The 25004-nt window shown below is 43.9% G+C and overlaps 1 protein-coding gene across 3 annotated transcripts in view; it reads right to left on the bottom strand.

Moving 5' to 3' along the window:
* Positions 1 to 169: 169 nt before the first annotated feature.
* HIF1A (hypoxia inducible factor 1 subunit alpha) overlaps positions 170 to 25004 on the bottom strand; it is a 67970-nt gene continuing 43135 nt past the window's right edge. For 2 of the 3 annotated variants that reach the window (XM_082242616.1, XM_082242617.1), the window contains exons 3-15: positions 23763 to 23908; positions 20795 to 20879; positions 18448 to 18560; positions 16601 to 16803; positions 15737 to 15843; positions 13689 to 13836; positions 11792 to 12012; positions 11431 to 11705; positions 10511 to 10633; positions 10043 to 10425; positions 5392 to 5500; positions 2714 to 2840; positions 170 to 566 (exon numbers count right to left, since the gene is read on the bottom strand). In XM_082242616.1, the coding sequence (XP_082098742.1) occupies positions 415 to 566; positions 2714 to 2840; positions 5392 to 5500; positions 10043 to 10425; positions 10511 to 10633; positions 11431 to 11705; positions 11792 to 12012; positions 13689 to 13836; positions 15737 to 15843; positions 16601 to 16803; positions 18448 to 18560; positions 20795 to 20879; positions 23763 to 23908 (2192 nt within the window). In that variant the 3' untranslated portion in view covers positions 170 to 414. The remainder of the gene's footprint in view (positions 567 to 2713; positions 2841 to 5391; positions 5501 to 10042; positions 10426 to 10510; positions 10634 to 11430; positions 11706 to 11791; positions 12013 to 13688; positions 13837 to 15736; positions 15844 to 16600; positions 16804 to 18447; positions 18561 to 20794; positions 20880 to 23762; positions 23909 to 25004) is intronic. The other variant, XM_082242618.1, reaches the window with a different exon arrangement.

The following is a 25004-nucleotide window of genomic DNA, read 5'->3' as shown; positions in this document are numbered from 1 at the left end:
AAAAAAAATGAAGGCATAGTACTGAAAAAAGCAAAAAAAAAAAAAAAAAAATGAACATTTTATGGAATCACAAGAAAAAATGCTGTGCAGTATGGACTTAATTGATTTGTCGTGAAAATTTACTGTAGGCATAGAAAATTAGAACAGAAGGTGCAAGTTTGACTCTGCGTTTATATTTATAATATATATATTTATTTATATTGGTTTGAAGTGCATGTAGTTTTATAGATGGCATTGAAAGATTATTACTGTAAAAACGTGGAGAAGACGGCCAAGGAAAGCAGAAATGGGATGGAAATGGAACTAACTGAAGTAGTGCGGTCATGTAGACAGGCTTCTAAATTATCAAGAGCTAGAAAATATAAATACACTGCTTTGGGGTGGAGAAGTGTCCAGAAGTTGAACAGAGAGCAATCAGTTAGCTTGATCAAGGGCTTTTAATAATTCCTCGCCCTGCAGCAGATTTCTGTTTCCTTGTATGGGGGCGTTCACTTCGCAGTCATAGCTGGTTAGCTGAGGAAGCCCAGTCCGGTCCAATGACTGTCCAAGCAATCGACTGGCCATGTCTGGAAGAACAATGCAAAATAGAAGTGTTCTTGATAAAACAATTCATCTTTTAACAGTACAGTGCACTATATAATATCTTCTAGAAGCCATTGCAGTAGTAATTCTACATTATGATCTATGATAGGAGTTAAAGTAGAAGTAACCCACCAGAAGAAAAAGGAACATTTGGGGTCCCCAGGAGCTTTTTGCCATCATTTGGTAGTGCGCACAGTACATTAGGGCAGACTTACCCAACAGGCATTTCTCTCCAGTGCTGCAATGTCAGCATTAACCTCTGTCACTGATGCTTCCATCTCCTTCCAGTCTTTGTCCCGGGACAGAACCATGCCGAGGCTGTACATTGAGCTGCGCGTGTGCGGCTCAGTGTACGAGGGGAAAATAAAAAGTGCTGATGGAAATCTATGTGCTGAGGAGTTTTTATGACAAAAAGAGACATACAGGGGGAGAGTTACTAAAACTGGAGCACACAGAATATGGTGCGGCTCTTCACAGTAACCAATCAGCTTCCAGGTGTTATTGTCAAAGCTTAATTGAGCAAGCTGAAATTAGAAGCGGATTGGCTACAAAGACACAGCTGCACCAGATTTGGTCTGTTGCAGCTTTTATAAATCCTCCTCAGTCACCTGTCAGAAAAAAAGCCTGTTTTTTTTTTACTTCGGTTTTAATAAATCTGAACTTACAGATCTTAAAGTGGTTGTAAAGGCTGAATGTTTACAACCCCCACACAGCCTACCCTAATACCCAAGTCTGATCCAGCAATGTGCACGAGAGCGGCTGCACTCCCTGCTATCTGCCTCCTCATTGGCAGAGACACAGCAGCAAGAGCCATTGGTTCCAGCAGCCATCAATCACAGCCAGTGAGGAGAAAGTTGAGGTGGGTCCCGTTCGGTGTGTCTTATGGACTAGGAGAAAGTTGAGGTGGGTCCCATTCTATGTGTCTTATGGACAGACATAGCGGGGCTCGGGAGCAAGCACTTGCTATGGGGGCACTCAGCAGGGGGGAGGAGCCCAGAGCATCGGTGGGAGACCTGAGAAGAAGAGGATTGGGGCTGCTGTATTTGTTATTTTAAAGGAAAAATAAATAATAATGAGCCTTAACCGGTTGCCGACCGCCGCACGACTATATACTGCGGCGGTCAGCCCCGGCCAGGCAGAGTGACGTATCGGTATGTCACTCGCCTGTCACTGACTTGCGAGCCTATAGCGAGCGGGCGCGCGCCCGCCGAGGCGCGCGCCCGCCGCGGCTCGTTCACAGGCAAGTCAGTGCGTGTGACCGGCGGACTCGATGTCCGCCGGCCACACTACGATCGCTCCTGTGAAGGGAGAAAGACAGAGCAGCTTGTGTAAACAAGCTGCCTGTCAGTTCTCCCTGTGTAAAAGTAAAGATCTGACCGTTCTACTATGTAGAACGGTTGATCTTTGCTTTTACACCAATAGCAATGTCCCTACACAGTAGAAAGCACGCCCCTAGGACACACTTAACCCCTCCCTTCCCAATAAAGTTAACCCCTTCCCTGCCAGTGTCATTTTTGCAGTAACAGTGCATATGTATAGCACTGATTACTGCAGTAATGTCACTGGTAACCCCAAAAGTGTCAAAAATGTCAGTCAAGGGTCCGATCTGTCCGCCGCAATGTCGCAGTACCGAAAAAAAAAATCGCAGATCGCCGCCATTACGCGTTAAAAAAAAAAACACCAAAAATGACAAAAATCTTTCTCTTTGTTAGTAAACGCGATAACTTTTGCGCAAACCAATCAAAATACGCTTTTTGCGATTTTTTTTACCAAACATAGGTAGCATAAAACAAATTGGCCGAAAAATGTTAAAAAATTTTGATTTTTACTTTTTTTTTTGGGGAATTTCATATAAAAAAATGTGAAAAATATTGTTATTTTTGCAAAATTTACGCTCTTTTTTTGTTTATAGCGCGTGATCAAAAAATCGCACAGGTGATCAAATACCACCAAAAGAAAGCTCTGTTTGTGGGAAAAAAAGGACGTCAAATTCGTTTAGGTACAGCGTCGCACGACCGCGCAATTGTCCGTTAAAGTCACGCAGTAAAAAAATCGCAAAAAAACCCCTGGTCCTTTAGCAGCCAAATCCTCCGGGGCTTAAGTGGTTAAGTAACCCTTTAAATGCAAGTACCTGTAGACAATAAGAGGATTGTTCTTTGTTCAGGTCCAGTTGGCTTATCGGTGTCTGATACTTTGACACATTTCCATAACAGCGGAGAGTTCGGGCCTGGATCAACATTAGTTTGAAATATCGTTCCCTAGAATTAAAAGAAAAAAATGAATACAATTTTATAAACTGTAAATGACAAACAGTAAGCAGTTTAAAACTCATTCAATGTCACTAAGGACCCCCTAGAATGAATAATAAGATTTGTGTAAGATCTTACCGTAAAATCTTTTTCTCTGAAGTCCATTGACAGACGCAGCCTCCATCTTCATTAGCTGAATGGGTTATGCTGCCCCCTGCAGGAGTAGATTACTCCTGCAGGGAGCAGCATAACCCATTCAGCTGATGAAGATGGAGGCTGCGTCTATCAATGGACGATAGAGAAATTGTATTTTAACAACTGTATGCATGAAAATCTGTAAAAGTAGAATTAATTTTTTTTTTCCCCAGTGCCTTCATTTTTCTCTTTCTCACCATTTACAAACCGACCAAGCAAATGTGAGTCGGAACTAATATCCCGACAAGGTGTTTACAATTGTGTGCTTTTATCTATACATTGGGGGGGGGGGGGGAGAACTTAACCCCTGGGAAAGTGGAAGAGGGAGTCTGTGCAAAAACTGCATGTCCACTTTGGTCTACCTTTTCCACAGGATGACAAAGCAACTGGGTGAGCAGGGTGCCTTTTACAGGATGTGGAAAGTCAACAGATCTATTGGCAGGATCAAAAGACAATAAAACTAGTTTACAGGTTGTTGTGTAAATGTTAAAAGACTGCATCACATGTTATTTTTTTTTATTTTGTCCATGGTTCGACTTTAACTCAGGTCTTGTACGCTAAAATTATTTGTACACTCAGTGGTCTTTTTTGCACTAAAGTGTTTACATACATGCACACCCAGCAGACCAATAACATCCACAGCACCATAGGTGTGCGCAGCCTATTGCATTAGGGTGTGCGCCTCAAAGCTCAAAACACACGCGCCTTTCTCTACAGCCTCAGCTGCACTGGACAATTCATGAATGGAAAGTGCTCTGTGCTGAGTAGCTTCCTGTCCGTTCACAAACAGAAGCATAGAAAACACAGTTTACTATGCTTCAGTTGTGATTGTCCACAGTGAGGGTGTTCACTGTTTTCATTTAGAAAAGGAAGGGGCCAGTAAATGACATATTGATTAGCCCCTTCCCCCACTCTCCATCCGCAACACGAGGGGAAGCCAGGACAGTAGAGGGAATTGGCATCTCGGAGTGATTCGGGTGTGCCCAGGCACATATCTGTGTAGTGCTGCAAGATTGTTTGCTGAATAGAAGGATATTAAACGCTTCCAGGCAACTGTGCGCCGGATATATATATATATATATATATATATATATATATATATATATATATATCTATCTATCTCTCTATCACACACACACACACACACACACATATATATATACACACATACATACATACACACACATGATCTGACACCTTATTATACAAAGGTGAAGCCTTTGAGTGTTGGGTACTCAATGTCCACTGGCACCCGCCTATCGTCTGGGAGAGAAAGTCAGAACTGCAAGCTGCCCATGTAAACAAGGCAGATCGCCATTCTGACAGGAGGGAAGGGATGACATTTGTGAATAAATTCCATCTCTTCCCGTAGTAAAAGCACCTCCCACAGTGCAGTAAAACACTGGCAAGTAGTGCCATATAGCAAAAAATGGTCTGGTCATGAAGAGATTACATTTTCCAGAGATCAAGTGGTTAAATAGTCTTTTCTCACCCAGCATAGGGGAAGCTAGACAGCTGCAATGCCTAGGAAGCTACTAAGCCATGGATGCTGCAGTATCCTGCTACATGTTAAGTCAAGCCAATTTACAGGCAAATATAAAATAAATGAAATGGCAACAAAGATCAAGGTCACTTTTTTAAAAATAAAGCTCCCAATTTCAAGTGTAACTCACAACTCACTCCAACCCCTCCATTTAGCAGCAAATAGGAGCATCCTTATCTTTTGAGTACAAATCTTTGGAACACAATAGCAAAAAGGCCAAGTTCACCTTCAGAATATGTTCAGGGTGGAACATGTAACATGATCTAGCTCCTGCCTCCTCTCCCCCCCCCCTCTGACAGTGGGTGGGGGATCCTTCCCCTGCACCCGCTGAAACAATTAAAAAAAAAACTCAGTTCTGCAAATAAATGAACTACAAGTACCATCCACCGCAGCTGACAGCTTGTAGTTCTCAATGAACTGCGATGGCACTAAAGAGCATCCTCGAGGTTCACTGATTCTTTCTGTAATTCAGTAACTGCCTGCCCGTATTGGAGATACAAAAAAGTGTAGAGACTTGCAGGATCCTGGCACTGAAGCTGCGATCTGCTGATTGTGGGTTCAATGCTTTACAGGTTTGAGTGTAAAAAAAAAACAACAATAGATGCACTTTTTTTTTTTCCTGCAAAAAAGTGCATTTATTTTATTTTTTTATAAAAAGGTAAACTTATCCTTTAACACAGTAGATACAACAGTTCCCAAATTTCACCAGTAGGTGGCATTGCAGGAAAAATCTAAAAGAATTGGTGGTAGAGAGCTACTTTCTACTAAAAAGGGGCCAAAAACAGGCAAAGGAGTTAAATGAAAAATGTATTTTACACTTACTAGTCCAACTGCTTGAAACAAAGGGCCATCACTTTCAATTTTGCGTTTTCTCTGGACATTATGTAAAGCGATCATCTTTGGGCTCAATTCATCATCCAGGACGGCAGATCTGCAAAAAATGCAAAAACAGCCACAAATTTATTAAGGGCGAATTCACACTAGAACTGAGAGCTGCCGGGGTGCTTTACCTCTGGCAGGTGTCCGTTCCTGAGTGTAGTGGGGACATCACACAGCTTCCTTTTTATTATTACAGTAAACCCCCGCTCCATTGCGGTTCAGTTTTTGCGGTCCCGGTATATTGCGTTTTTTTCTGTAATGTTATTTTACTAATTAAATCATTGAAATTTAATTATTTTTGTGTTTTCCATAGCTCTTGCTTTGTCTCTCAGTATCTTTTATGTGTTTAAATGAGTTTCTATTGTTTTAAAAGTGTGTTTAAAGACCTTAAAATGCTTTTAAAAGTACAGTGACAGTTAAAAAAACATGCCTACAGTGTATTTTAATAGGGTTTTTCTATTTCGCGGATTTTCCCTTTTTGCGGGTGGGTCCGGAACGTAACCCCTGCGATGGAGGGGGGTTTACTGTATACAAACTTTAAGTATACAAAAGTAAACTTTATTTATGGTGCTGTACAGCAGCGAGGAGTTCTGTACAGTGCGCGCTGCGATAAAAACGCAGCATACCTACATTTTAGCACAGCTCCCGGCTGCATTGCAGTGTGAATGGGACACAGAAACTTGTTCCGTGTGTGTCCTTGTGGTGACAAATGTTTTACAATGTAGTAAAACACCTGTCACCACACTATGCGTAACTTCACCCCAATAGCAACACATTTGTTTGAGTGTGGAAGGATCAGAACCCATATCAGGTTTTTTATTGCCATCTGTGCCATTGCTATGGAGATTTACTCACTCATTCTTTATTTTTACTGTCACCTGGACTGAAGAAAGGGAGTCACCAGAGCCAAAATAATGGTGAAATTTTCCAAATGGCACACCTATTCTGGTTACATTCTACAGCACACTGAACTAGAAAACATCCCAAGAGGAAGGAGATGGAATCATTCCCTACTGTATGCAAAAACAATTGGATTTTTGACTTACCGTAAAATCCATTTCTCTGATGTTCATTGACGGACACAGCTTCTGATATTCTTAACCATTGGGTTATACTGCTCCATACAGGAGTAGAAGACTAGGCAGAAAACAAAATTCTGGCTACACCCGTGGGCAGTCCCAGGGGGTATACTCCCTCTCTCTGCTATAGCCACTCAGTTTGGTTAGAAGCAGTGTCAGGAAAATTATAACTCCACAGAGGGGTGGGTGCTGTGTCCGTCAATGAACATCAGAGAAATAGATTTTATGGCAAGTCAAAAATCCAATTTCGTCTTTTGTTCATTGACGGACACAGCTCCTGGTATTCTTAACCATTGGGACTTCCCAAGCAGTTTTAAACATGAAGGGTGTGAAACAGCAAAAAATTCCCAAGGCTCAACATTAGCCAATCAGGCAACAGGGGCTCAACCAAACAACCAGAGCCCACCTGAAAAAAAAAAAAAAAAATACACCCTCAAAGAGGATCAAGTCCTCTTAAACAGCAGCCTACAAACCCTTGTGGCCAAGGGAAGCATCTGCAGGTGCTAGCACATCCACTTTATAGAGCTTTGTAAAAGTATGCACTGACGACCAGGTGGCTGCCTTGCAAACCTTGCACTGACGCCTGATGACCGAAGACACAGGAGGCACTAAGCGCAGACACAGGAGGCACTACTAAGTAGAGCGCGCCTGGACAAGGAAAGGAGGAACCTAACCCCCGATGGAATAGGCCTGAACCACTGTCTCTCTGAGCCATTTAAAAATGATCACAGAGGAAGCGGATAACCCTTTACAAGGCCATTCGTGAGCACAAATAGAGTCCGACTTCCTGTAAGACTCCGTAACTGCCAGGTGCACCCTAATTGCCCGGCCCACATCCAAGGCATGCAGGGCAATTTCCTTCGGCTGTTTTGCCTGGGACATAGGGAAGGCAACACAATGTCTTCATTCAAATCAAAAGAAGAGACCACCTTAGGAAGGAATGACAGACAGGAACAAAGCCCCACATTATCCCTGTGAATAATCAGATAAGGCGAATGACAGGATAACTCCGCCAGTTCGGACACCCTGCGCGCAGGTGATAGCCACCAAAAAAGGCCACCGTCTGGGACAGCGTAAGCAGGGGAAACTCTTGAAAATTCTCAAAAGAAGACTTCTGGAGAATCAAAAGTACCAAATTGAGGTCCCAAGGTGGCAAAGGAGATGACACCGGAGGGACCAAGTGCCGAACACTTGGAAGAGACGTACGCACCAGAGATGTAGCCAAGGGTCATTGGAAGCAAAAACACCAAGGCTGACACATGGCCCTTGATAGTACTGAAGGTCAACTTCTGTTCAATCCCCCGTTGAAGGAAGGTCAAGATCCGAGCCACCGAAAAAAAGCGAGGTGGAACCCCAAGGGATTCACACAATGCAATGTATGTCTTCCATGTACGATGGTAGAAATTCCAAGAAGTACATTTCCTGCCTTTTAACAGAGTAGAAATCACTGATTCAGACAATCCCCTATCCTTCAGCACCTGGCTTTTAAACAGCCAAGCCGTCAAAGTCAGTGACAGTAAAGCAGGCTGGAATATTGGCCTTGGGACAGAGAGGCCAATGGAGGAAGCCTCCAAGGAAACGTCAGCAACCAGCCGCACCAGATCGGCGTACCAAGCCCAGAGGGGCACTAAAATGACCCGAATTCCTTCTGCTTCGAGCCTCCCGGTCGCCAGCTACAAGCACCAGTCGACCCTCAGCAAAGAGGGAGAGGACCCCACCAGACTTACCACCTGCAGAACCAGGCACCACTAGTCAACAGGAGAATCTGCACTCCACGCGTGCGATCAGGAAGTGAAAAATATCCAGGAGTCAGCATTAGAGGATGAGGAGGGGCTCCCACTACTGAAAACGCCGCCCTCAGGTCCCACTCTCATGGCCGCTGCTGTTTTCAATGGCAAACCACCGCAAAATGGCTGCCGTGCATAGCAACCTATGGGCTATAAGAAAATCGCGGCACCACGAGGCTCTCGAGGATCCAGAGGTATCCCTAACCACAGGACAGGCACAAGGCATGACGGAGGGCCTTGGCAGGGGCCCCTCCCCCCAGGTACAATCCCCTCCATACAGCCGTTCGTCCGATGGCGCACCCCCCTCCCACCATCGCCAGGATGACACACGGCCCGCACCCCAGGGGGTGTCCAGACTACCCATACAGACCCCAACATAGTGGGGGGGGGGGGGGGGAATAGGTGAGGGGGAGGGAAGGTAAGTATAGGAAGCAAAGAAGGCGCTTGGGCCTAGCACATTAACCTCAAAACATGTTTTGTTAAATGCTATAAAACAGAGGTGAATGTACTCACAAACCAATGCTTGCATCATAGCTTAGACATAACATCATCTGCCATCATAAGTCCATATACATGAATTTACAATGCTCGTAGACACATCGGCAAACGCGTTTCGAGGTTACCCTCTTCTTCGGATCTTGTCTGGATGGCTAATGGTATAGCTGAAGGACTTTATGGTCCGATTCCGTGCCTCTCAGCCTGGTGCTGTCCCTTTGCAGATCCTCCTCTCATGTCTGGAGGGGGGGGGGGGGTAGGTAGGTAGGTAGGTAGGTATCTTCCCATGATGGGGCCCAAGTCCACCACAAAACCCTCAAGAGGAAGAGGGGGGGGGGGGACGGACATCTACTAACCATACCAGGAACCAGGCAGGCACCGCTCCAGATAAATCCTCCTCTCCATCGAAACGGGGGGGGGGGGGGTCTTTCGGCCAGGAGGAACGCTGCGGCTCAGGCAGAGGCCAGGTTGTATGCGACCTCGCGAGACGTTTAACTCGTAGGGCCAGCCCCCGTCCAGTGGAGCTATGTCGCTGCCGAACTAGCGCAGAGCTGAGGCCTGCGCACACTAGCCAGACTGCGGTGACCACTATATCCAGATTATCCAGCCTGTCACCCATTCCGGCAGTTGATTGTAGATCTCACAGGAAAAATCCAGAAGGATTTAAAAAAAAAAAAAAAAAAAAAAAAAAAAAAAAAAAAAAAAAAAACTTTGGCAGAACCACAATATCCCAGCAAGGAACTATGTCCTTACTCCTGACCAGGCAGAAAAAAAAAGTGGCTATAGCAGAGAGAGGGAGTATACCCCCCCCCTCCCCCTTGGGACTGCCCATGGGGGCAGAATTATTTTTTTCCTAGTGTCCTACTACTGTAGGTGGCAGTATAAACCAATGGTTAAGACTATCAGAAGCAGTGTCCATCAATGAATGGAAACGAAAAAAGTTTTGGCTTTAGATATACTTTAATTTGCAACAACTGTCACAATGCATCCTGTAGGCAGTTAGAAGGAAGACTGGGGTCACCTGCAGTGGCTGACGCAAGTAATAAAACACTGATGGGATTTATACAATTGCAGCAAATGATGAGCCGGTCACCAAACAGTGTAGTTTACTCCATGTGTGATCAAATGTTCTATGCTCATTGATAGCTCACACTGGAATTTCAGTCACATATGTGATCTCATTTGTTTTTTCTAATTTTAAGTACATTCTACATCTGTGATTAAAAGATTTACCTTTTATTTAGCAAACTTGGTAAATTGGGAGTTCCAGGGCGGGATCTCTCCTTTTCTGTTGCTTTGTCTGTTCTCACAGGAGAACTTGTGCGACTTCGGTTTCCATTATACGGGGAAGCGGGGGCACTCAACGCCTCTTTAGTGGTTGGTGTCGGTGGGTGCACAATGATGGTTTTCGGATCGCTCATGGCTTCTGTGGTGATTGGTTTGAGATCGGTGGCGGGTGAAGCAGTAGAGGGATGGAATAGATTGGTCATGCTTCCAAGGGACTGCAGATGAGTGGATTCAGTCTCCAGGGAGGAAAGCTGATCAAAGCTTCTTAGCTGGAAGTCATCATCCATTGGGATATATGGAGCCAACATCTCCAGGTCCAAGTCTGTTTCCTGAATTCAGATAAAAAATATATCCATTAACAGACTGCACAATGACTATCTGGTTAGCACTGTGCCAAGCACACAGGAAATTTACCTGTGTAGAGAATGGAGCCTTTGCTTCTGTGTCAATGGCAAAAAGTTTCTCTACCAAGTCCATCTTAAATTCCCGGGAAATGTCCATATCCTCATCAAAACCATATTCCGAAGGAGAGCCAGGCTGCAAAAGGAAGATGTTGGGAAAGAAAATAGGCATTATGGATAATATTGAGCATATTACCAAATGTGTACTGCCTTTTTACAGCCTGGTATAGATTTTCCAACCTATAAAAGACCAAACCTCCAAAAATGCTATTTTGATAGCAACCACATCCTTGGAATATCAATGACGTTGCATAACACAGGAAGGTGGTCTGTGTTAGGAGTCTAAATGTGGATACGTAAGGCGTAACACTGAGCTGCATCGTGGTATGTACCAACACACAAAATAAGCTTCTGCTTTAAAGGTATAGATCACCTTATTATGAAAAATGCCCATGCAGAGGAAAGGCCCCAAGAAAATTACAATGTACTGTGCTTTTTTTTTTTTTCCAAAATACCATGTAATGGTAATAGTACACCCGTACTGGCCTCTGCTGGCACCCCGGAAGCCTGTTTGATATACTCCTATATCATTTCCCTTGCTTGTTCTCAGCTTCATAGCATTCTAGTTCTGTCAAAAGTGGCACAGTGTCAATGTCAGCTCTTGCCCTATCCCAGGGCTGGAGACAGCACATGTGCCAAGCTTGGCTATATCCCAGGAAGCTATTAGGGAGAAGCGTAGGCAGAAAATGCGGGAGTATAATTGGCAGGCTTTTGGGGCGCCAGCAGAGACCTACAGGTGTGCTATTCAAATTACACTGTAAGGCACAATGCATTGTAATATACTGTGGCCCCTTGCCTGCATTGGCCATTTCATAAGGCCACACCAAAATATCTTCACTCCTTATACCCAATGTCTTAAAATCTCATTCTCACCTCTGTTGAGCTCTGGTTGCTGCTGACTTCTGATGGACTAGATGGCTTGGAGAGCTGTGGAATGGTAAAAGCTAGCCCCAGCTGTTCTGGGCTGCACTCCATCTTGATCACTACCTCCCTGTTCAGCGCAGGGTCAGCATTGCTACGCAGAGGCAGAGACTTTGGCTTCTCTGGCGCTGGAAGTGGAGACACCAGGATGTTTTCAGGAGGCTTACTGGTTGAGTGTAGCATGACGTCATTATACAATGGGGCATCGTCATACTGTGGCTCTGAATCTACCGTAAAGAAGATGATCACAAAGATTATATCCTGCTCAGAAGATGGGAATAATGCAGACAAATTCCAAATAAAAGCCACGCACCACTAGAGCTGAAGTCCAAGGTTATGATCTCATCACCAGCATCGGGTGCAAGAACAGTAAGAGACTCAGGCTCCTTTTTCAGTTGCTCATATAAACTGTTTGTGTCCTCCTGATCCAGTTTGGTGAAGAACTGAGGCATCTTTGTTTCAGCAGGTTCTGAAGACACCAGAGTGGACTCTGTCTGGCCAAGGGACAAGATGAGCTCTTTCTCCACAATGTCACTAAAAAAATAAAAATGAATTAAATCAAGTATGAAAAAAACAAGCAATATTTGTGACTACACAAAGCAAACTTTTATGAGTAGAGATGGAATTTACTATTATGGGCTTGGGGCAAACAGCTCAGACAAGCAAAATCTGCATCCACACTAGCAGAAAACACCTGGGGATGTTGGTTGGGAAATGTTTATTATCCTGTCACCTAGAGAGAGTGCTGCCAAAGAAAAAACACACAAAGCATATAGTATCCTTCCTGCCATGAAGCATGCAACGATCGGTGTCAAAGAGGACTTCTGTAGTGCGATTTGTATATCAAAAATATGCCGACTCTTCCCTCGCTGTGTAAGGGTCTCACCAGTTCCACTGTGCTGTAGTAAGAGAGACTCCTTTGTAATGGTCACATTACAGCAACAACCTGTCTTATCCCCCAAGAGATGGTGGAATGAGATGCAGGAAAGTCCTTGTAAGAGCTTACGGGCAGGACAAACCGATTTCGATGTTCGGAAGAAATCAGGGCTGAGATATAAACTCACACTACATCTGAATATAGTAGGTTGATCCGTTTGGGGTGCTTTGGAGCAAGACAGATGTCCAGATTAAGGTGATGTCGGCCTAAGGAATACTGCAAATGGACTCAAAGGGATGCTTCTGTAGCGCCGACAGTAGGTCTGACTGGTCTGCAAATGCCCATGAAGTGTCTCCTAGGGTTTGGCAAATGCCCAAGTACATCTGAGGAAATTTGGTGTCATCAGAATGTCCTTCACCTAGATCCGGTGAAGCATTGGAGAAACAATCTATAGCAAATCCAGAGGCTAACAACTGTCTACGCAAGGAATGTGTACACAACTGAAACATGTCTTTCAGCCCCAGTCGGAATAAGGTCTACTTTTCGAAGGACCACATGGCTTCCGATGCAGATGAGTGATGCAAGCCACAGCATCCAACGCAGCAGGGATAGTAGAATGGCCCTCAGTTCAAGAATGCTGATGGTAAGTCTGGATTCCCTCAACAACTAAGTCCCACAAAGTAAACACACTGCGCTGCAGAGGCCACCATGAGGCTCTTATACACAAAGTGACCACTAGAAACTTTTTGGAGCACAGGATTAGACGTGAGCTCAGAGGGTCAGCACTCATCACCCAAATAATAAGCCAGACCCGGGTACTATCACACTTAGTAGGCGGGAAGCCTATTTATGCACATATCAACTATTCAGATAAGTTGAAATCTTCAAAGCAAATTTTTTGTGCTGGAGAGCATGTGCCTACCACCAAGCACATATGGGATTAATTTTGCTGTGACCCCTGCCATGGGTGAACTTTAAAGCCCAATTCCAAAATCCTGGGTTCTGGGAGTCATTAAACCCACAAAATGACTGACAGCGCCTGACTGAGTGGCAAGTCTGTGGGGGACAGTGCTAGAGAGGAGTAATGCAGCAAAAGCTACATTTTAAACTAGTGTGCACTTCATATTTTTAAAGAAATAAAAAGTTCTGCTTTAATCATTCTGCTGCATTGTCCACAATGCAATTCAAAGTGTCCCAGTGAGACACTAGAAACTGGTGGACAATCCAACTTGCTAGTGACCTAAAATGTAAATATAAGTTATTTAGAAGATTGATCTTTTAAGATACACAATATTGGCTTATATGAGGATAATATGGTGCAATAGACACTTACCTTAGGACATAGTTCACACACACAATACACTGGGGCTGAGAGTTCTTTGTGTTGTATATAACTGTGGCTTGTGTCTCCACCCACACGTAGCCGCCTTTCTTTGCCAGCATTCTGTACTGTCCTGTTGTCACCTGCCCTTTTGTGAACACTAAGGAAAAAAAATGAGTAACATTAATGCACAGACAGGTCTTTTGTGCAATTCAAAACAAATTCAGCCTAGCATTAGCATCCCAGTTACAGGTACCGGTATTAACTATATTCTTAAATATCACCTGTGAAATCCACTAGGGATCATTCACTTGCACCTAGCCAAAACAAACATCAAACCGATCCATCGCTAGCACAGTCTTGTTTGGCCAGCACGATGTCACTTCCACCCATCTGCAGGAGAGTGCAGTCATCCGGGCACAGAAGCAATGCGCCAGAATGTACATTCACAAAGGGCCTGTGATCACACAGGTAAATGTATTGTATTGCAGGTCCTGCATGCTCGCAATTTATTTATTTTGTAACTTTAGTTCCACTTTAGTTTTTAAGGTTAGAGCTGCCCAGTGAGGAGGAAGAGAGCCACCGCTCTTGTTCAGAGAGCTGTATCGAGATGGGGTTCAAATATGTATAAGGGGAGGCTGGGAGGGCACAGAAGGTTTTTTACCTAAAAAAAAAAAAATGCACCAAAGTGATTGCAAAGTCTTGTTTTTTTTTTTTTTTAAAAAAAACAAACAAACATGGCATACTTACTTTCTTTGGTTTTGCACAGAACAGCCAGTATCCTTCCCTTCTTGGGTTCCTCGTTGCTGCTCCTGGCCCCTCCCTCCTGATGAGTGCCCCTACAGCAAGCAGCTTGCTATGGGGGCACCGGAGCGGAGCTGCAGCTCCATGTGTCCATTCAGACACTGAGCTGCTGTTCGGCCCACCCCTTCACTCTCCTGATTGGCTGCCTTTGATTGACAGCCGTGGGAGGTAATGGTGGCGGGGTATCGTGCCGGAACTTTAGTGCTCCTTGTCGGAATGGAGGCATGGGCAGGAGTGACGTTATCGCGGTTCTGGCCACGGAAGATACGTCGGGGGAACAAAATTAGCTTTCAAATGTCTTCCCTTGCTCATTATGGTGTAAAATGTCGAGACACACAAAAGTTTTTTGTATTGTAAACCAGTCACTAAACTTAAAGCGGAGTTCCAGCCATTTGACTCACCTGTCCAACGGTCCAGCGATGCGGCCGCCCGAAGCCTCGATCCTCTCCCTCGGCGCCGGCATCACTGCTGTGGGCACCCGGATGTGACAGTTTGCGGCTTCACAGCCGGGTACCCACTGCGCATGCGCGAGTCGCGCTGCGCGCCGTGATTGGCCGGCAATCTTCTGGGACCTCTGACATGTCCCAGAAGATTGCAGGGAGGGAGGGGGAGAGGAGAACTTCCGCTCAGAGCGCCGCGGCGCTCCGAGCGGAAGTGGGAGCGGGTACCTGTCAAAACTAGGTACCCGCTCCCCCCCCCAAAAAAATGACATGCCAAATGTGGCATGTCAGGGGGGTAGGACCACCTAAAGCGGAAGTTCCACTTTTGGGTGGAACTCCGCTTTAAATTAAAGTGGAAGTAAACCCATTGATTTAACAGTTTCAGAAAGCATGTGCCGGGAATGTAACTGTCACATTGGCTGTGCTCTCAACCAAACTGTCAAACCATCCAATGGCTGGTGTCATAACTGATCATATGTGCAGTATCATGGCAGTTGAAGATTAAATAGAGGTCAAGATGACAGCTTCCTTTGCTAAAAAGGATAGGAGGGTTTACTTTTACTTTAAGTGGGCAACAAAAAGGCTAAAGGAGGCACAACAGATTTTCTGCTATGTTCCCTACAAGCACCCAAAGTCAGTGCTCCACCTTGGAACTATTTCACTAATTGCACCAAGCAGTCCTGGGGAGTTCAGGAAAAGATTAAGGGTTAGTGCAGGCATTGTGTGTTCAACTATCACTATCTTAGTAACAGTTACTAAATTTCACGCAAAGAATTAACCAGAAAACAAATAGTGAATACTGCTGCCAGCACTTACTGTCATGGTGTGCTTTGGTCAGATGGTCAGAGTCCAGGGCGTGATAATATTCATACACTGACCGTCCCAGGAGTTCATCTGGCTCATATCCCACTAACTCTGTAACTCTGCAAAAAAGAAAGAAAAAAAAAAAAACCCCATAAAGGACAATGAGTCTTGAAGGTTACTTAATCAAGAAATCCTTAATCCTAGGAAAAAGGGCAGCTGGATGAATCGCCAGTGCCAAGGCACCTGGATTCCTTTTTTTAACGCCAATTTACCCTGTTGTGTTTTGTTGCAGTGTCATCTGCCCCCCCCCCATGTAGTGTCCTCTGCCCCCCAAAAAATGTCCTTTGCCCTCCTTCAAATCCCCCCCCATTCATTGTAGTATCCTATACCCCCTCCCCCCCCACCAAAAAGCAATGTCCTGCCCTCCCCATCCCCCAAAGCAGTGTCCTCTGTCACTTTCTTGTCACAATCCATCCCATATCTCCCCCCCCCCTCTTTAGTGTCTTCTCTTCCCCCTCCAACAGTGTCTCCTCTGTCCCCTTCACAGCACCCCCACTCTAAGCACTTCTTACCTACCAGTGCAGAGTGATGATCAGTGGATAGCACAGTGCTGGGTGGAAATCAGAGCTGTCGGAGTTCATAATAGAAAGCTGGCAATTGGCTGCCAGAACCTTCTCGCAACCAATCACTGAGCAGCTCCCGCCCTCCATGCAGCACTGTGCTGCTTCCCGCCCTCCTCTCTGCAGTTTAAACAGGAGAGTGGCAAAGGCTGGGGAGAGGCAGAGCCATGGTTACAATCCACCTGTATGCTCCCCAGGATCAACAGCTTGCCAACCTCTGCCCTAGATCTACTCAAAGATAAGATTTGTTAAACACCTTTCGTCACAGTAAGAAAACTTCATGTCAAGGCTGTGGCGGCTCAGGAAGGTTTTACTGTCCAATGGAAATTCAATATTTGATGGGTGAGGGATGGGTTCGCAGATGAGCACCATACAAGTCATGGGTGGCTTCTTATATCCACAATGGTTCGGACCGTTGCAGTTGTCATATACACGCATGTGCCCCGTGCAGTGAAGAACCTATAAAACAGAATAAAATTTAAGAACTTGCTGGATGCCCAACATTTATTGGAGCCGGTCATGCAAATATTTACGCCCTGTGTTTGCAGTACACAAGTTTATACAGTTTATAAGCTATACATTTTATACTGATAAATGAAACATTGAAAATGACGACAATTTTTAGAGGTTCATATTTTGCGATTTCAGGAGCTCTCTACAACTCCCTAATGGTGTGTGGGTCATGTGACACTTCAATTTGAATCTCTCTGCCTTTTTTTTTTTTTTTTTTTTTATATCATACTTGCTGTGTAACCAGCAGTGAGTACTACGTCTCTTGGCACAAACTCATTATAAAGCTAAGGAAGGGCACTTATTTTCAAGTTCCTACTGGAGGCGTATGATGGGGGGGGGGGGGGGGGGAGAGGGATGTACCCAGTTGGTATACAAACCACCAATGTTTTAATTAATCCTACACTATCAATAACTAGTACAGTGTTTCTCAACCTTTCAGTCAAGGCACCCTATAAAATTATGGACAGTCTTGAGGCACCCCATTCTAAAATGTAAAAAATTAAACTATTCTAATAGTTTTACATAATGCAGAAACATCCACACGTAGGACACCCAACATTAGAGGTGATTTATTCTTCCAAAACCAATACACTTTTGCACACTGGTACTGATTAGAATTCCAAAGTTTCTCTTCTCCCTCAATTTCTCTCCATCTGTCAGCTAATGTCATCCCAGTGCTGAGGGAGAAGGGCACAGGAGGGACAATCAAGGATGCTGTAGAGGCAACAGACATCCTCCTTTATTCACTGTTGTCATTGGTTGTTAGGATGCCAGTGTCTAGAAAGGCTTTGTGTAACTAAAAGGCAGGCTTGATCCACCTGCTTGGTTGTATACAATTTTTGATGCATTTTTAGGAATTTTTCCAAGGCACCCCTGAAGAAAGCTCAAGGCACCCCAGGGTGCCTGGGCACACTGGTTGAAAAAGGCTGAACTAGTATATAAAGGTTTTGGCAGGACTTTGCTTAAGCTTTTTAAAATCAAGGTTATAAGGGTACCCAGTGTAAGTTTTGGATAAGTAAATTTTAGTAGGCAGACTAGATGGGCCAAATGGTTCTTATCTGCCAACACATTCTATGTTTCTATGAGGGTCTATAGTGCACCACCAGAACCCCCTGAAGGATGGATGGATCTGAACAGCAACTCTTAAATGACCCCCAGATCTAAGGGCACGCGCTTAATACTTTGCACAGGCAGCCTTCAACAAATACCTGTGGGAAGGCCATTGCATATACAACATGACATCACTAAACTACAGGATGTCCTCAAAGCAGCACTGAATATAGGAAGGTCAAGCAGAGTGAAAGTACAATGCTGCTTATGAATTAGCAGGTTAAATACAGAGTCCATAAGATAGTTACTACCCACAGTAAACTCACTGATAAATGAAGTGACAAAGTTTATTAGGAAAAAAAAAAAAAAAAAAGAAATTCTGACTTCCATTACATTATAGTTGATAACACAGAGGAACTGATGATAATCAAGGTATCTGATCTTAATGTCAGCATGTTTTTTTGCCAGAATGATTTGCACAGAAAAAAAAAAAGAAAAAAAAAAATTGTCCTTGTGCCCACTATAGAGCATATTTCTTACCTTCCACGTGGCAGACTTGATATTCACGGTTCTCCCCCGGCTTGTCAGGGTGCATTTCATACGCAGGAAGAAGCTGCGCTCTGTGATTTGCTCTTTACCCTTCTTTGATGGTCCTAAAATAAATATAAAATTGAAACTCAGGATCAATACAATTTAGAAGATCAGAAGCAAGAACAGATTTATACAGCGTTTTCACCAATTTAGAAATGAGCAGCCAAGGGCCTAGTCACCCAAGTGTTCACCCTCCTCATGTCTGTCCCACACACTACAATCACCAGGAATCAGCTATGAATGGACATCTCTGACCTAACTTACCTGTGTCTGAGAAATGCATATTCTATACCGGAAAAAAATATTGGAAATTGGTCAGAGGACAAGAGGCTCATGTGTACAAAGTCTAAGGCAAGGTTATTTTTTACGTCTCTGTAGCAGACACCAGTGACCTGGCTATGCTTTCAAGTAAGGCCACCTGGATCACAACATTGGCTTATAATTGGCAGTTTGTGAAATCCGTCATTAAAGAAACTAAATGAGGCCACAGTGGACTTCATCTGAAAAATGCTGGATTGTCTTACTGTCCCCTCTTGCTTCAGTATTTGTAGTCACTGATCTTAAACCATGTATGAAGCACTTCTGATTATCCTGATGTGCCGAGCTGTTCAAGGTCTGCTCTCAAAGTAGGAACCACACAGGATGATAAATTAAAACTAGTCAGACCAGGCCTTTACTTTCGATTCCCATTATAACTGATGACCCACTACTGGTAATCCAATTGCTGCATTTGGTTTGGAGCAGCTACTGCTGTCAGGTCCAGAACGCCTCCGGCATCCCAGAAGTATTGGAGGTTTTAAAGAATTATAGAACCTTTTATTGACCAACTGGGAATTAGCAGTATATTAGAAGCTTCAAAAAAGGACTACTTCTATGCATTCTAATGATATTAGGAAAGTCTAGCCTGGTGACTCAGTCACTTTAAAAACACATTGCAAATAGACCAGGAAGCATTAAAGCAGTATTAAACCCAAAATCAAAAATGTAATATATTGTAGGTTAACAAATCAGATGTGGTGGCTGCATTTTTTTTTTTTTAGGGTTTTTTCTTCTGTTATCCGGTGATCTGGCCAGTAACACATCTCCTGTGTTAGAATGCCTCTACTCTGGATGAAGGAGCACAGGGGAACCTATAGATGGCAGCATTGTCAGTCTGAGGGAGGGGAGTGTTAGTGTATCTAAGTCTGCTAGCACAACTAACAAATTAAAGCCAAACTTTAGCTGACACTGCAGTTACAGCAATTTTTTCTTTTTTTTTCTTCTTTTGGGATAGAGCTTTTACATGAATAAATGAAAGCTGATCATGGTAACCACCCATCAGTGGCAAATGGTTTGTCTCCACACTCTAATTGCTACATTTGCAGGAGAGGTTGTTCTGTTGAAAAAAAAAAAAAAAAAAAAACAAAACACAGACTTACTGGCCAGATCACCAGGCGAAAATAAAGAAAACCTAAAAAGAAAAAACTTATACAGCCATCACATCTAAGAATTGGTAAGCAGCCATATAAGGTAGGTTTGCTCTCTTCTGTCCCAATTAAACTGCTGCCAAATGTTATCACAAATTTTTGACTTTAGAGCACCGTGACGTCATAGCGTTTCACCAAAAAACACTGAGTGCCAGGAGGACGACGACTTTAGATCTAGCCACACATCACATCTGCACCGCTATAGAAAAATACATTTCCCATGATGCTAAGGGAAATGTAAGGCATAATGGGCGCATGTGCAGGTGGAGCGGAGGGCAGAGCTGAGGGCAGAAATGAGGGCTGTGGGTGTGTCTGCAGGCAAAGCTAAGGAACTGATGCAGATGAAAGGGATGGATCCGAGACTCCTGGATCCACCAATTATAGCGTGTCAGGCATAATTAGGTCACTGCTCGCTGTCTAGTACCAAAAGGGGGGATCGGAGTTACCAGATCGGAGGCCAGGGGGATAGGCCAGGGGGATAGAGTGCATAAATGGGCACCGATTTAATGAAATGTAAGTTAAGGGGAAAGATCGCTGTAAACCAGTAAAGAAAGGATGATTATATCACTACCTGGATAGAAATCAATAGAAAGAACAACGATTTGCTTAAAAGGTATAAATGCACCTTTACAATGATGCATTCATATTTCTGCCCGGAGTTCTACTTTAAGGCATCCAGGCTCCTCCCTCCCTTCTATTTAATTCCTGGCATGGGAAAAAATTTTGCCTGGAGATGGACAAGAAAATATCAACAGGTAAGATCACTTGTATAAAAGACTATACTTGGATATGTACATGATCATTTGCACAGGTTCAAAAAAGGTACATACCATTTCTAAAAGTTAGCATCTCTCTCAACTCCTCATGATCACAGGGATGAGTGAAGTCAAACACACTGTGTCCAGTCAGCTCAAACTAAAAAAGAAAAAAAAAAAAAATCAAAGTTAGACTTACCGGTTACTTGTTTTCCAGGAGTCTTTCAGGACAGCACCTGAGAGATGGCTCCTCCCACTTGCCAACAGGAAACACCAGTTCCACCAAACTTTAAAAGAAGGCTTCTCCCCGCAGCTCATCAGTTGTAGTAGAGTACCTTCGGTCCAGGCTGGAACACAATCACAATATGCTTAAAAACAGCAAAAAAAAACAAAAAAAAACAAGGGCAGGTCGCTGCTGTCCTGAAAGACTCCTGGAAAACAAGTTATTGGTAAGTCCAACTTGGATTTTCCCTTAACGTCTTTCAGGACAGCACCTGAAGGACCTTTCTGCCAAAATCCTGATCCCCTGCTGGCAGAAGGTTCAGTCTGTATTGACAGACAAACGTTAGATAACTTGACCACGTGCCCGCCTTACTAATTTGATCTGGGGTGGCACCAGCTTTTTCTGCCCATGTAGTGGCAAGAGCTGTAATAGAGTGTGCTTGAATTCCCAGTGGGGGAGAAAATTAAATCTGGGAGTAAGCCTCCAAAATAGCTGATTTAAGCCACCTAGCAATTGACTCTTTAGATTCCTAAATGGCCCTATTTGTTGCCCGAAAAAACTTAAAGACCTAAAGTCCTTTGATACCTCCAGGTAATGCAATAGGATTCTTCTTACATATAGATTGTGAAAAAGTCTCTCCTTAACCCCTAAAGGGTTAGAACAAAAAGTTGGCAGGGTAATATCCTGAGACCAGTTTTGAACTGACACTACCTTTGGTAAAAAAAACCTTGATCTGTTTTGAGTAAAATTCTATCTGGGTAAATGGACAAGAAAGGCTTGTTAACTGCAGTTCACCTATTCTACTTGCGGATGTAATCACAACTAAAAATACCATCTTGGGGGTAATATTCCTCAAAGAAATATACTGAACAAAATTATAAAAAGCAACACTTTTGTTTTTGCCCCCATTTTTCATGAGCTGAACTCAAAGATCTAAGACTTTTTCTATGAACACAAAAGGCCTATTTCTCTAAAATATTGTTCCCAAATCTGGCTAAATCTGTGTATACGGCAGCGTGTTCCAGGTCCTGCCAATATCCAGCAACTTCACACAGCCATTGAAGAGGAGTGGACTAACATTCCACAGGCCACAATCAACAACCTGATCAACTATGTGAAGGAGATGTGTTGCACTGCATGAGGCAAATGGTGGTCACACCAGATACGGACTGGTTTTCGGACCAATACAGTAAAACTGCACATTTTAGAGTGGCCTTTACTATATAGCCAGCCTAAGTCATACCTGTGCAATAATCATGCTGTCTAAATGAGCACCTTGATATGCCACACACCTGTGAGGTGGATGGATTATCTCTTGGTCTTCATCAAAGTTCTGATGTTTCTGATGACAAGTTCTCTCTGGTTCTGCCCATTCTTTTTTTAAATGGCCCCAGATTACTGAATGTACTGGAAAGGTGCGACCTTTAGGCTCACTCAGACCTGCATACATCCGATCATGCAGAGATAATTTTTTTTTCTCTTCTCCTAAATCCAAAGTAACATAACCTGCCTTTAACAAACTATCAACTTAATCTAAAGGCAACTTGTGTTTTGTGGGTACATCTTCTACCCCTTCCTCCTCTGAAACTTCTTTGGAATGAGAGGGGGAATGTCCTTCTTGGGTAGGAGGACCTTCTTTAATCTCCACCGCAGGGATTAACTGTGAGCCCCCAGAGGATTGTAAGGCTGATTTAAGGATGGGTTTGTTAGCAAAGAGCGAAAGGACTGAATGATCGCATCCAGCTCTTTAACAGATGCGATTAAGTCGCTACATGCAGTATAAGCTTCCTCTTTAACCAGGGAGTCAATGCAAGTCTGACAGCGTTTTCTTCCAACCCTTAGATAACTTTGCTTTGCATGAAGGGCGCCAGGTCAGAGCTCTTAGCCTATCATAACAAGAAAAAAAAAAAACACAAGACAAACCATCCCAGTGAGTCAACCTATTTCTCATCAGGGTCACCCCAGGTGCGCAGGAAGCATAAACGAAGCTCCAAGTGCCAAGACAAGCCCCAGCCACCAGGGGGGAGAGAAGGAAGGAGAGAGACCCCACAGTAATTAGGGCAAGATGACCAATCCACTCTTACCTGGGGCTTGCTGGTGTATGTGCCTGCCCCACTTTCTGCCGCGTCTGTGTCCATAGCGGTGTTGCAGTGTCCACATGTGGCTAGGAACGCCGGTTCGGGACTCCAATAGCGCTGCTGCGCGGGACCGGAACTAAACACCAGATCTTCTCCCCTCTCCCCCCTGCGCTTTTTCCAGAGGAAGTAATGCCACGTGCCTGCTCCACGAGCACCGCCCCTCGCCTGATAACCTCACTTCCGGCCAGACAAGTTACCACTCCGCAACCGAAAAAATGGTGACTAGACTAGCTGGCGAGTCAGGAAAAAGAAATGTCCACCGGTCTCTGCCACCGCCTAGGAGCGGCTTCAATGAGCAGTACAGGCTCTCACCGAGCTCCGAAGAGGGAGCCCATCCAACAAACAGTTTGTGCGCTACGGGAGGAATGGACTCTCAAAGAAAAACACGTATAGTGGAGCAGGAAGCCTGGTCTCTGGACAGCACCTAAGAGCCCCTGACTCCCCACTAGGTGTTCCTCTGCCGGAGGAAAAAACAAAAACTGATGAGCTGTGGGGAGAAGCCTCCTTTTAAAGTTTGGTGGAAGTGGTGTTTCCTGTTAGCTAGTGGGAGGAGCCATCTCTCAGGTGCTGTCCTGAAAGACGTTAAGGGAAAAAATCCCACAAAATTATAAAAATACAGACATGAACAAGATCTAACAACACACTATACCACGGTGGAGTATAAAATGACCCCTATTCATACCTGTGTGAGTCCCATGCACTTGTTGACATTTTCAGACAGGTAGATCATATCCCCTTCCTCAGTTAGGACCAAAACAAATCCCTCCAAGGCTTTCAAATAAAAACAATTCAGCTGTTTCTCCATTTCAGATTCTCCATCCAAGTCACCTAAAAGGTCCAAAGCAATTTAATTAAACCATTGTAACCATTTCTTACTCAAGAAAAAAAAAAAAGAAAAAAAACTATTATATATATATATATATATATATATATATATATATATATATATATATATATTACCGTTCAAAGGTTTGGGGTTACCCAATTTCATATTTTCCACGAAAACTCACACTTTTATTCATCAAATGAGTTGCAAAATGAAAAAATGAATAGAAAATGCAAGACATGGACGAAGTTAGAAATCATGCTTTTTATTTGAAATAATAGTTTTGTCTTTCAAACTTAGCTTTCATCAAATAATTCTCCATTTGCAGCAATTACAGCCTTGCAGACCTTTGGCATTCTAGCGGTCAATTTGTTGGGCTAATCTGAAAACATTTCACCCCACGCTTCCTGAAGCACCTCCCACAAGTTAGATTGGCTTGATGGGCATAGATTGGCTTGATGGGCACTTCTTACGTACCATACAGTCAAGCTGCTCCCACAAAAGCTCAATAGGGTTGAGATCTGGTGACTGCGCTGGCCACTCCATTACAGACAGAATACGAGCTGACTGCTTCTTCCTTAAATAGTTCTTGCATAGTTTGGAGATGTTCTTTGGGTCATTGTCCTGTTGTAGGAGAAAATTGGCTCCAATCAAGCGCTGTCCACAGGGTATGGCATGGCATTGAAAAATTAAGTGATAGCCTTCCTTATTCAAAATCCCTTCAACCTTGTACAAATCTCCCACTTTACCAGCACCAAAGCAGCCCCAGACCATCACATTACCTCCACTGTGCTTGACAGATGGCGTCAGGCACTCCTCCAGCATCTGTTCACTTGTTCTGTGTCTCACAAATGTTCTTCTGTTTGATCCAAACACCTCAAACTTGGATTCGTCCGTCCATAACACTTTTTTCCAATCTTCCTCTGTCCAATGTCTGTGTTTATTTAAACATCTTAATCTTTTACTGGCCAGTCTCAGATAATGGCTTTTTCTTTGCCGCTCAGCCTAGAAGGCCAGCATCCCAGAGTCGCCTCTTCACAGTGGACGTTGAGACTGGCATTTTGTGGGCACCATTTAATGAAGCTGCCAGTTGAGGAC

The sequence above is a fragment of the Pelophylax lessonae genome (genome assembly GCF_965119305.1).
Source record: "Pelophylax lessonae genome assembly, chromosome: 13".
Lineage (NCBI taxonomy): Eukaryota > Metazoa > Chordata > Amphibia > Anura > Ranidae > Pelophylax > Pelophylax lessonae.
This window is presented reverse-complemented; position numbering and strand designations above follow the sequence as displayed.